This window comes from Heterocephalus glaber, unplaced genomic scaffold, assembly GCF_053883595.1.
Source record: "Heterocephalus glaber isolate CG9 unplaced genomic scaffold, H.glaber_assembly_v1.0 deba00001610, whole genome shotgun sequence".
NCBI classification, from domain to species: domain Eukaryota; kingdom Metazoa; phylum Chordata; class Mammalia; order Rodentia; family Bathyergidae; genus Heterocephalus; species Heterocephalus glaber.
The window spans coordinates 4,244,820-4,258,861 of NW_028258381.1; the positions used below are offsets into that span (position 1 = coordinate 4,244,820).

The 14,042-nt window shown below is 34.9% G+C and overlaps 1 protein-coding gene across 1 annotated transcript in view; it reads right to left on the reverse strand.

Moving 5' to 3' along the window:
* Positions 1-14,042, reverse strand: part of Hmgcll1 (3-hydroxy-3-methylglutaryl-CoA lyase like 1) — a 175,457-nt gene that overhangs the window by 101,392 nt on the left and 60,023 nt on the right. The window contains 1 exon segment of the mRNA XM_087196005.1: positions 3,871-3,966. Coding sequence (XP_087052131.1) covers positions 3,871-3,966 — 96 coding nt within the window.

Here is a 14,042-nt window from a genome sequence, read left to right on the forward strand (position 1 = left end):
ATTTTGGAGAATTTCCCATGTGCAGCTGAGAAGAATGTACGTTATGATATTGTGGGATTGAACACTCTATAGACATCTACTAAGTCTATTTGTTCAAAATTTTGGTTCATTTCTGATATTTCATTGTTCATTTTTTTCCTAGTTGATTTGTCTATTTGTGACAGTGGAATATTGAGGTCCCTTATTATAATTGTATTATTGTTTAATATTTCATGTCCATTAATATTTGTTTTATATAGTTGGGTGCACTAGTATTTGGTGTGTATATATTTATGATCATCACCTCTTCCTTCATGGATTATTCCCTTAACAAGGATGTAGTGGCCTTCTTTGTCTCTCTTAATCAGTCTTGGCTTGAAATCCATTTTGTCTGCAAATAAAATATCTACCTCTGCTTTTTTCCGGGTCCTGTCACATGGAGTATTGTTTTCTATCCTTTGACTTTCAGTCTGTCAATTTATTTTTGAGTTAAATGTGTTTCTTGTATGCAGCATATTGTTGGATCCTGCTACTTGATCCATTCTGCCAGTCTGTTTCTTCTTATTGGTGAATTAATGCTGATAGTCATAACTGATATATATTGACTTTTCCTTGTTGTTTTCCTGTTATTGGGTCCCTTTTTTTCCTCTCTGTTTAATTACTAGCCTTGCCTGGTGAATTCATTCTATTGGAGTTCATGGAGGAGTAGTCCTTGTTATCGCTTTCTAGAATGTCCTTCAGAATATTTTGGAGTGTTTGTTTGGTGGTCATTAATTTCTTTAGGTGTTCTTTGTCATCAAAATATCTTATTTCTCCAACAATTTTGCAAGATAGTTTTGTGGGGTACATCAACCTGGGTTAGAGGTTGTTTTCCTTTGGATCTTGAAATACATCACTTCAAGCTCTCCTTGACTTAAGGGTGTTGGGGCCTAGGCTATGTAACTCAGATCTCACAGTTTCTAGGTTGGTGTTACCTTGCGTTGGTAACAGGGAGGTATGAAGAAGGCTGCATGCCACCTGGCTATGAGCTGAATGATAACCTGGCACTCCTGAGGTAAGAGAGTATCTGCTGAGGATAGTCGTCAATATACAGGCATTTGGGTGTAGAGAAAATTTGGTCCCTCATTAATTTAATCCTTATCCATCCAGTCTCTATAGTTGCTGTTCCATGAAATGCATGCCACCCCTCCCACTGTGCTTCTCACTGGCTAATAAAAGCAGGCCATCTTCAGAGTTTTATTCAAGTCTGTCCACTCGATGCAGGTCTCCTCCTGAGTCTCTACTTTATATTTTGAAAACTCTCTCTGCCTATTTCTTTTTATTCCTTGTCATTCCTCTCAAATAGTAGTTGAGGTTCTGATCAGCCCTCAGTATGAAGGTTTTTGTGGAGAAGTCTGCAGTAATTCTGAAGGGCTTCCTTTATAGGTGATTTATTTCTTTTCTCTAACAACTTTTAATATTCTGATCTTGTGTTGAATTTCTTGAATCTTGACCATTATATGCCATGGTATAGTTTGTTTTTATCATGGCTAATTGAAGTTCTTTATGCCTCATTTATCTATATTTTAAATTCTTTTCTCTGTTTGGGAAGTTTTCTGCCATTACTTCTGTGAACAGGTTTTTGATGTCACTTGTGCTATCTCCTGCTTTTTCATTGACTCTGATCAATCTTATGTTATTCTTCTTTGCATCATCTAGTAGCTATTAGATTGAGTTTTCATTGTCCCTTGCTATTTTTAAGAAATCTTTCTTTTCATGATAGCTAACAACAATCCTGCCTTCTTTATCTGATTTTCTGCCCTCACATTGGCTTATTCTGCTCATGTACTTTCAATGGAGTTTTTAATCTCCTGGATATCTGTTTGAATCTGTTTCATGGATTTCATTTTTTTCCTATGTTGGGCATTCCTGGTTTCCATCATTTTTCTAAGCACCTCTATTTTTTTTAAAATCTCTATCTGCTCTAGAGTTACTAACCATGTTTTCACTATAGTCATCATGTCTGTAGCTATTTGAGAAATTACTTTTTATTTGATTTTTTCTAGAGCCTCATTAAGCTGCTTTGTTACTTCTGTTGTTTCCACTTCAGAGAGTCCAGGTAGGCGGTTTTCAACTTGCTCCACCACATTGCCCCCTATGTTTGCCTTTAGTGATCTAGAAGTCTAGAGTTGTATCTTGCTTAAGTGTCTTCTTATTTTGTATTTTTTAAAAAAATTAATCCCCGGGTAGATATTTATAAATTGCTTATGGTGAGTAGCTTTATTGTTAGTATTTAGATCCCTTATGAAATAACTACTTCTCAGATATGTCTTCCAGGTATAGCTAGCTTTTGGGTTTTGAGTCTTTTGCAATATTCTATCTCTTCAATTTAATGGAGACAAAAAGTTGCTGCCTATTTGATCTAACCCCTAGCTCTTTGGCACTTGCCCACAGAATTGTTTATGACCCCTAGGCAATCTCATTGATATACCAGGCAGAACAACTGATTACAACAATTATGTCACCCTAGCTAAAGTAGTACAACCAGGTATAACAATAGAATCAAACAGAGCCTAGAAAATGAAAAACTGTGGTAGCTATTAATTTAACCATATGAACTAAATTTATGGTTATATAACAAATTCTAAAACAAAGCAGAAAATTTTGCAGATTAAATAAGCCCTCAGTAGGGCAATTTTACCCTAAGGGAAGAAAATTTAAAAGGGGTTAGGAGCAAAAAAAAAAATAAAGAAATAAAAGAGGAGGAATAAATCAGAAGCAAGGCTGGAGGAAGATTATGTGAACTTTGGGAAAGTGGTGAAGACGGCAGGAGGGAAAGAGAGATGGAAGAAATAAAACAAAAACAGAACAAAACAGCAATAACAAAATAACTAGAAACCATTTTCATACTCATATAAAAACAAGAAAAATCAAGAAAAAAACAAAACAGAAACAAGAAAAGAAAAGAAAAAGAAAAAAAAATTCTACTTCAAGTCATATCTCTGCTGTCACTGGTAGACAAAATGGTCGAAGTCCAGATTTATGTTGATTAATCCCAGGAAGCCAGGTGTAGCTTTATGGGGGTTGGGTAGTGGATAATCCCAGCAAGCCTGCACCTTTAGTTCTACTAAAGTTCAGGCTGGTTTCTGGCTGTGAGGCTGGAATGTGATTTGTTCAGTCTGTAACACTACATGTGTCTCCTGCTGGCTTGAACTCAGATTTTTGGCCTCCTGCTGACTCAAATTTAGCAGGGTCACTTGGGCCCTGGGAGCCACTAGATGGAGCTGGCAGGTGCTCTGAGTCCAAAGCTCAGTTGAGCCCTCTCCAAGGTGGCTACTGAAATGCTCCTAGGGGACACCTGAACCTGAATAAATCACCAGCCACTGTAGTCCACTGAGTCCACTGGTGCATTTTTCTGTGGAGGCCTTTGGGGTCACTAGCAGTCATCATGTGTCTGCAGGTTCAAGTTGCCCTTTACACATAAGGAGTCAGGGCGCAGAGAGAAAGCCACATTCTTGTTCTGCATTGAGGTCTCTCTCTTTGCTCTCTCTGTGGGCTTCAATTCTCATTTCAGATCCATCCTGGGTCCTGGGGACCCACTTCCCTTCTTCTCTTTTTGTCTGGACACCAAATCTCAGAGAGGCTATTTCTCTGCTTCCCATCACTCTGCCATCTTTATTAGAACTATGTTTTAATCCTTGAATGATTAAATTGGAAGAGTGCTTGATACGAAGCCCTGCAGTCCCCAGCAGTGCTGTGAGAGTACTCATTGCTGTGTATTCAGGTTAGTATAATTACCACAGTGTTTCGATAAGAAGATACATGAGTTGTATATGATACCATACTGACTTTCTAAGGTCTGTAAGACAATAAGAAGCAGACCAGTTTTAGAGAAACTAGGAGCACACTTACAGCATGGAGAAAACCCTGAAGATTTGGAGTAAGGACAGGGTATCAAAAGCCAGGATAACAATGGATGCCTTTCATCACTTCAGCATGATCAGCCATCTTAAATACATAATAGTTACATATGGATATGTAACTGAATACTCTGTCGAACATGTTATTTGCTTTTTCAGTTGATTTTTAGTTACATATGCAAATATCTACTACAAATCAATGTTTGAAATAACAAAGCTATACCAATGTAACTTAAAAAAATAGTTCCCAATGTCACAAATACATCATAACTATATGTGAGCTTAACTAATTCACCTAACAGGATCAGGTTAAATGAGTGATTTCAGGTAGCACTCTACTATTTTCAATTGATGAGCATTTATTCTCTCACTCTCCTAACAGTGGGAAGATTTTAAAAGCCAAAATACTATGTATTTATCTTCCACATAAAAATTTTACATGTAAATCATTTTCAGCGTATCACTTTATAATGGTTAGTAAGAGATAAATTACTTATTTCCACTAGAAAAATGAACAATGCTGATCGCATGTTATTTGGACAGTGCAATTGTTTCAGTTAACAGATATAATGATTTATAAAGTATAATCTTAAGATTACACTGTTCTCATAAATGCAGAAATAAATATAGTAGACAAAGTACTTAGCACCAAAATTTATCTCACATTGTCAAAACTTTATTTTCAGAAGCTATTTTAAAAATCAACTTTGAATTAAAATATCAAATTCACAGAGACTATAAATTATGCTCTTAAAGCAGTAACTGAGAATCACATCCCATAATCAGCACATAGAAAAATTACAATTGACATACCATGTTGCTAGTGTATTTAAGGATAATAAATCATGGCATGCACAACATATTCATATAAGGAATAATATATTAACAATATTAATATACAAAATGAGCATGGAGAAAGCTGTGTAAATATACACTGAACCCAAACTGGTAAGCTCAATGAAGATGAAAAGCAGAAGGCTGGTGTTTTTGATGTTATGGTTTGAATCTAAAGTGTTCCTCAGAAGTCTCTTGTGTTTGGAAGGTGAATGGATCTTGGGGGTGCTATACTCATTAGTGGGTGTATCAGCGGGTGAGCTCAGTACCTGAGCTTGGAGGTGGAGTCTGGTTGGAGGTAGTCACTGGAGCCTGACCTAGAAAGGTGTATTCTTGTCCCTGGCTCCTCCTTCTCTCTCTGCATCCTAGCTGCCATGGAGTAAGTGCCCTTCCTCAACCAGGCCCCTCTGCCATGCTTTTTCTGCCTTGGAACCAGCTGATCATTCACTGAAACCATGAGCCAAAGTAACTTCCCCACTTTAAGGTGCAGGTGTCAGGTATTTTGTCTCAGCAATGGAAAAATGACTAGGACACTTGGCTTGTTATAATGATAATGGATTATTTTCAATTTATAAACAATAAATTAACCAAAATATATATAATTTTCATCTTAATATGTATATATATATATATATATACACTTTAAAAGTATAAAATATTACAATATTCAGTCTGGTCTATTGGTCTTTTCAACAATCAGTTAAAGATCAGCAGACATAAATTTAATATTTTGAATGAATATAATTTGGATTGATTAAATAAAATTTAAATACGTTTTAAATTTAAAATTAAATCTAAGGTTTAGAGCAATACCTCTGATGGCCATCATGCCTTACTGATTACTTCAATCCAAATGCAATTATTTGTGCTTAACAAGATTCTTGCTCACTTATTTCTAAGGTAGCTTATCCATTTTTCCCCACACCACTACTACATTCTTTACAAAGAGTCTACCATATTCACTGATGATGTGTAAAAACCAAGTTTCTCATCATTCTAAATTGATCTGATTTTAATTCAGACACTGTTGAGCATTGACTGTATCTAAAACCCTATTCTAGACTCTGTGGGAAATACAAAAGTTGATTGTATTTTCCTGTGAGAAACTGAAATCCATGCACTGAAGTAATGTGTAGCATAGCTGGTACACATGAAGAGTTAACAATTCAAAGCATATATAGATCATTAATGAGAGCATAAAGATTATCAGAGTTCAGAATACTGAGAGGTTGGTGTGACTTACAAGCCTATGAAAGTTAAAAGAGGCTATGGGACTATATACTGAGGTCTTTGATTGTGGCATAGCATGCCGTTTTTGAAATAGCCTCAATAATATTCCCAGCTCCATGTGGTTCTCACCTCAATGGATCAAAAACTAGATTCTATTTATTCTCCCCCTTGAATTTGGGTTACCTGTAACTTTTCCAACCAATAGAGTATTGTGGAAATAATACTGTGTGACTTCTGGAGCTAGACAAAAAAAAAAAAAGGGATATAGCTTCCATGTACTTTACTCTGTGGGAAAAGACACCTTGGAAAAATCTCCCAACCTGCCCTGAGAAAGCTCAAACTCATCTATGTAGAGGGGCCTCATGGAGACAATGCCCTAATGGACAACCTCTGTGAAGGGGAACTGAAGCTCCCAGTCAACAGCTGAGGACCCCTGAATTTGTGACTGAAGTTGTGTTCAGGAGACACTAGGCTCCAGAACTCAAGCTCTACAACTGAGACCTCAGGCACAATGGGCCAAAGACAAAAGTACTCCCATACCTTATTCAAATTCCTAACCCATCGAATTAGTGAACAAAGTAGATGTTAATTCACACCACCAGGTTCTCAGGGGATTCATTTGACAGCCATTAAAGCTGGGACATTGAAAGATGAATAGGATTAGAGAGAAAAGATGAGTGCAAAAGTGGAAATATTTTTTGGCTAGAGAAGATAACTAGTAAATAATCAGGAATAAGATTATAAATGAAGATGGGGGCATACATTGTTTCATGCGGCTGATTAAGGTTCCTGTCTTTCTAAAGATCCCTGATTTGGCCTGAAGGCAACAGAAAAATGGAGAGCAGGGTTGAAATAATAGAAATTGAAATAAATGGAGTATCACAAAAAGATTAATCTGAGGTTTCAAAGGTCAGTCCAGAGAGAATGGAGACAATGCTCAGGTAATGATGAAAACTGTGTTATAAAATGGTACTGGGAAAAGAATTTTCAAGGAAAAATGATTTGAACACAATGGCTAATACCATAAAGGAGAGGACTGTATTAAAAAATGTAACCCTTACTATATCATAGCCTTCTCTTTAAAATATTTAATGTTTGTATATATTGCCACACAATTCTTGATTATGTATTGATGAATTTAAACTTTGCACCCGATGCTATTTACAGTGTGAGTCTCCCTCTGCCTGCCTGTCTGTCTCTCACACAAATGAGCCTGCACAGGGGAATGATAGTAAGAAAATTAAAGCTCTTCTTTCTCATTTCAAGAAGGAAGGAAAGAAAAGTTACCACAAGTTTCAGCATGTTGTAAAGAAAACAAAGCAATATTCTTCTACTAGAAACTGTTGATTGAAGTTCTAATCCTTAAAATTAAACATAATACCTTTAAATGTTTATTAGAGACCGCAATATCACCATGATAGCAGAAATAAATGGTGTGTTCCCCTAACCAAATACAGATTAGGACAGGAATATATCACACACAGAATAAAGGGAAAAATTATATAGGAAATTTAGGTCATTTTGGCATGTAAGGAGTTATTTCATTCTATACAAAATTTAATGAAAACCTTGAACCAATTTGAAGAATATAATGAAACAAATAATAATTTCTTTTATTAGAAATTTCAGTCAATAGAACTAGGAAATAGAGATAATTACAACCAAATTTCTAGGTTGCAAAAGCTAAATTTTAGAAATCATTGAGGATATCTTAAATTATAATAAATACATTAGAATTCAAAAAATTGATACTTTTTCATATTAAAAAATTGTTATATATGAGACCATTTTGAAAATAGTATTCTTTGTTAATTTGCCTAATAAAGGTATGTAAATAAAGAGCTTTAGAATTCTCTGATAGGACATAATTTTATTATAAGGTATGAAATGAAACATGTTGCAATTAAATGTATGAAATCCTTGCTTTAATATTTTTTCTCTTGAGGGAGTTTATGTTATCCTTCAATCTTATTATTTCATGTTATTTTAATGTCAAAAGTTTAACTATTATTCAAACAATGGAACTAACTATTTCTTTGCATTATTGTTTTGACATTTTAACAAAACCTTTCTACATCTGGCCTGATTTAATATATTTTTAAGATTTTGCTGTGACTTTTTATTTACTATCACAAGATGTTCTCGTGGTTTGGTTGGCACATTTTGCCATGATCTGGACAAAGTCTGGAAATGAGAAAACCCATGTTTGTCTAGACAACAAAACAAACTTACCATGGTTCATTTCTCAGCCATCCAGGTTTTGATATGGATTCAAATCATCACAATAGATGTGAAACCCTTTATGAGTTTTAAATATATGCAGCATCACAAGGATTACAATGTAATATTCTTATAGTTTAAGGAATTCATTTGCAACTATCACAATGCAACTCAGTTAAATAGCTCACATTATAATTAAGCATTTAGACATCATGTTGATATTTTTCATTATATGTGAACTGTAATCTCTCTCAAGCATTTACGATTTCAGCATGTTCTCTAGGCAATGGTGATGCCTGAATCCACCTGGGCATTGTTAGTCCCACCTCACCCCTTTCCTAGATTAATGGATCTTCAGGATAAGGTGTATCAGTGCACCATAAAGAATCATGACAAGTCTCTTGGAAGCTTCAGAGAATATGATGAAGGTTCCATTATTTTTTTGCAAAGAGACTATTAACTTTATGAAAGTTGTAGTACAAAAACTAGCACATTTTAAAAATAGCATGAGACTTTAAAATAAATTTCTAAAATTTATTTTAATATTTGACCCTATATTTCAATATACACTACACTTATTTTACATCTCATATTAGAGAACAGGAAATAAAGAAGATGTAGCCCTTACACTGAGTTACTACACAGGCTGGTAAGGAAGGATATACAGTTTGTGTGCATGTATGGATGTGTAATATAGAAAAATACGTATACCAAAAATACAGTCAGCACAATTCCATGTGAACAAAAATTCCAGGGAGCACAGATAGGAAAGCATTTTTCTTTTGTAGCTCACACTAGAATAATGAAAAATATTTAAGCTCTGCCATACCAATGGCAAATGTAAATAACCCAGGGGCCTGCTTTTAATGGAAACAAAATGATTCATAGTAGTTGAAAGTATTCTGAACTTTTCATAAAGCAAAATTATTCCAAAATATATACATATATATATTCTATAATAAATTGAACTTTTTAGCAAACTGTTAATGAGAAGAATATAACCCTAAACTTTAAACACATGTTTATTAAGATATTTTAAATAATTATGAGGTGAACTATTTTATAAAAATTAAACGAACTTTTCCCAGTTTCACAAGTCTTTCATTTTCAAGTCCCATTACTTTGAAAATGAAAAGTACCAAAGTTTATCTCACTTCAAAGTAAAAGTTGATAGAGAAAATGGAGACAAGTATTCACTGAAGAAATTTTACTCAGTTGCAAATGAGTATAGGTAGTATGGGTTGTTCAACAAAATGAAATAAATGTTTACTTTAGATGCCACTGCATAAGAAATTGAGCAGTCTATACTACTTTTTAGAAGAGCTAATTTGTAGTTATTTGGGCTGTAACTCCTGACTAACATTTTTTTTTCCTTTTCTCAGAACAAGTATAGTAACAAAAGCACAATATTGTATGGATCTCTAAGTTCTAGAGCTGCAGTTCAACAATTTTTATATGAAAGTATCTCACACATTTATGATAAACAAAACTTCTGTATGTAATTTTAATGTGATAAGAGATTGATCACTAACAAGATTGCAAACTTAATCAGAGAAGAATGTCTTTGGGTTTTGCTGTATTTCTTTGTTTTTGTTTTTTTTTTTTCTTTTGGTACTGGGGATCTAACTTGGGACCTTGTGCTTGTGAGGCAGGCAGCGAACCACTGAGCTAAATCCCTGGCCCTTGCATGAATCCAGGCACAGACTGTACTAGTTGGGAAAACTTACAATTTCTGCATTCTTTGAGAGTATTGGTGTAAATATTCTTGTATTTTAAATGTATAAAATATTGTATGTAATATAAAATATGGTATTCAATTTTACCTCATATTAAAGTGTTTTTGTTTTTGTTTTTGGCTTTTCTGGGTCCTTTGTACTCCTACATAACTTTTAAATTTCAACATCCAGTTCTTCATTTATAGCAAGTATACACAGACCTGAATTTTTATATATACCTTGTGTTCTCTAATCCCGCTAAATTCAAATACAAGTTCTAGGGGCCCCTAGAGATCTCTTAGTATTTTCTCTGTAGATGATCATTTCATCTACATATAAAGATTTCGCTTCTGCCATGCCAACCCTATCCTAGTTGTGTCATTTTATTGCCAGACTCTTTTGGTGGGGCCTAGGTTTCAAAGTTTAATGGACAGATAAAGAGTAAGCATATCTGCCCTTGTTCCCCACCTTAAGGAGAAAGCATTGTATCTTCTCCATTCATACAAGGTGTTCTCACTGGAAGTATGGAGTATATGTCTTTAATTTGTTGAGAAGGTTCTGTTCTACTTCTAGTCTCCTGATAGCTTTTACCGTGAACAGCTGTAGAATTTAGTCCAATACTTTTTCTCCAACTGTGACAGGATCATATGGCTTTTTCCTTTCCTCTGTTAAAATGATGACTTTTGGGGGTGGATCTTCCAATGCTGAACCAACACTGCCATCCCTATAACAAAACCACTTTCTACATCCTGCCAGGTCTGACTTCTAATAGTTCATTTTGTTAAACAAATTTCTATCCATGTTGATACTTTTTTCTTCTATTATCTTTATCCAATTTTAGGATTAGCACAATGTTGAGTTCCTAAAACGAGGGGAGAAATGTTCCTTCTTTTTTCTGCTTTAATTGTTTGACATAATTTATCAGTTAAAATGTATATAAGCCTGCTGTTGTCATATAGGTAGGTTTTCAAGCTAGGAATATACTTTCTTTAATAGGTGCTATTCAAATTTTATACTTCCTGCAGAGTTAGTTTCATTAATTTGTCTTCCAAATTACTTCTTAGAAGTTGTCAAATTTATTTCAAAACAGATTTTTGTAATATGCTTTCTATATCCTTTTAAATTCTGTAAAATCTGTGGTAATGTCTCCTACATCTTAATATTGTAATTTAAAAACTGTATAACTGATATTGTGTAACAGGAAGAAAGTTCTAAAAGAGCAGGGGAATTGGGAGGGGTAGGGGAAGGAAAAAAAGGGAAAGGAAAAAATATGAGAAGAGGGAAAAAATGGAAATGTATTTGCAAATAGGGAAGGGTGGAGGGGATGAAGGGAGGGCAAGGGAAGGGGAAAAAAAAAATAAGAACCAAGAGACTCGTGTAATGGTACAAGATCCCAATGATGAATGTAACTGTATTTTATACCTAAAATGTACCAATAAAGTTAATGGGGAAAAAAACCCCAAAAAACACAAAAATAAAGTGGTCCCTTTAGGGATGAGGTCACTGTGCCCCACAGTATATGAAAATAATATAACAAAGAAGGAACAAAGTTTAAAATGAATAGAAGCAGCTAGGTCATCAAAAGTTATCCCAAACATTATACATGCAAAATTTTAAGTGAATATATTCATTTTATCAATGTGAAAACAAACGGAAATATTTTTATCAGGATATATTCAAAACAAGAATTATAAATAAACCAAGAATAATTTTATATTTCATGAATATCACAGAAAACAGTAAATGGAGATCCCATGTGAAGACTACAAAAACGTAACCGTTGATCTAAAACAAAGAATATATTTTACAAAGAATGTATTTGTTTATCAGATTACACACAATAAAGTATTAGAATACATATTAGCATGACATTACCAATAATGAGTTATGGAACTAAAAGATACTTTTCTAATGTACCATCATGCCTGGCTATTTTGACTTCCTGAGTGTACCTCAAATATGCAAGTTATTGCCAAGCCAGAATCTTGTGAGGTCCTAAATTTTGTTTTTATTATATATAACTGAAGTTATTTTTTCATTAAAGCCAGATTAACTGACAATAAAAACTGAAAATTTATTTAAAAAATCCTCTCCCACCAAGAGAAATGGGCATAGTCTGTAGTACTTACCACTAGGCTGAGTACGCTTAGAAAAATGCTTCTCAAACACTAACCTGAGGACTATGTGGGTCAGAGTCATCTGAATGATTTTTTAATTGGTTATTTCCACATCACATACCAGGCCCAGTGAATCAAACTCTGAATGTAAGCTGGAAATCTGCATGATCAGCAAGTTCCATACATGATCTAGAGGTGTCTGTATCTCCTTTCCAGCACAAGAAATGATTTATGAGTAGGGTCCTCCTGCTACCCATATAGACTGTACAGAATGAAACTGTATGTCACGCCTTGCTCTGAATATCATCACAATCCAGAATGCCATGATCAGGTCACACCACTCTCCACTTATTGGACTCCAGGAAGTGACGAGATGTTGGATCAGGCAGGCACACATTGCCTCTATGTAAACAAGGGCAGCCTCACACCAGTGCTAGCCATTCCTTATTCCCTACTCGCATTGAGATTCCAGAATGGAGTGTAGTTAAACCTGGAAGATCTTGAGAACTCCAGACTCCTAATTCTCCTAAACAACCCATCTAATCCTTATGGGCTCATAACTTGCCTCTAGGTTTAGAAAATGCTTGGAATGCTGCACCATGCTGTTTCGCGTCTCTGACCCTGCACATCTCTCTGTCTGCCTGAAAACCATTCCTCTCTTTTTCATTTAGTTAGTTGACTTTTATCTTCCAAGGTCAAACTCAAAAATCTGTCTTCCAAGACATTTTTAATAATCAGCTTTTATTTATCTCTATATTTGTGTAGCTCAATATGTCTATCAATAGTGTTACCAAATTTTGTATACTGGTTAACTTATATATCTTTCTCCCTGAGTAAATTAGTAGCCCTTTAAATACTTTGCATACAATTAATATTTAATAAGTTATTATCAGTTTGAACAGTTACTCCTCCTTATTGATTCTAGCCCTTTATTCTAGTACTGGGTTCTGTGCTCGCTTCGGCAGCACATATACTAAAATTCTAGTACTGGGTTCTTTTTAGTGTAATCTTTTAAAGCCTTTTTAAGTACCCAATGAGAGAAAAGGATTCTGCAGGAAAACAACTAGACTTAGAATAGGGAAGCTTACTTTGCTAATGAGGGGAACAAGTGAGTTGGAACTGAAGTCTGACTAACTGTAAAGCATGTTCTCTGCCTAATACCACTTTGATGAATATGCCTTCCATATCTTTTATCTATCTTTTATAGGGTCACCTTAGTTATTACTAAAGATGCTGCACATCACAATGTCGAGGGCAGTGCTCATAGAAAGAGCTAAGTTGAACAGTTTGGGGGCATGTTTTATCAATCTAGCCCCCTACCTGTCAAACGGCACCCATCATCAATATTACTGGAGGTACTTTTAAAATAATACAAATTCTTTGGACCCATCTGTACAGATTCTGATTCTGTTCCACCGTGAGCTCCAGGAATCTGTCATTGCACAGCTTCACAGGAGATGCCAGACGTCCACAGGCTTGGGAATCACAGCAGATTCCAGTCACAAAGGCCGGACTTGAGGGAGTAGAAGCAAATCAGTGCTCTCAAGGTCCCTTCTCCCTCTCAGTAAGGTAGAGCTCAGTTAATTTTTATTCAATGGGGAATCCAGGTTTTGTAGGCCTGAAGTGATTGGAACAATGCCTCTTTACAAGAAAAAGGAACCCAAACTAGCTAACTTTTGAAAATGTCGTTAAAACATATGACCAGGACTTAGGAGAAATTATACTTACCATTTTCTAGATCCTGTGTTGAGGTTCAATGTAAAGTTTTATCCAGGGTAAAAAATTAAATATAAACACTTTCACTGATAAAAAATAAAGTTTGAAAACTATGAGGCTTGGTAAAATTCCATATCCTTCACGGCAACATCATCAGGATAGTCAAAGTTCTTTCTGAAATACATAGTATCAGTAGTATTCCTTTTCCTTACTGCTGTAGAAATACTATCAACAAACAAATGAAATCAGTTTGTCCTATTCTTGGTATATCTGTAACATTCCTGGGAATATTTATGTTCCTAAATTCTCTGCTTAATACATTACCTTAAAAT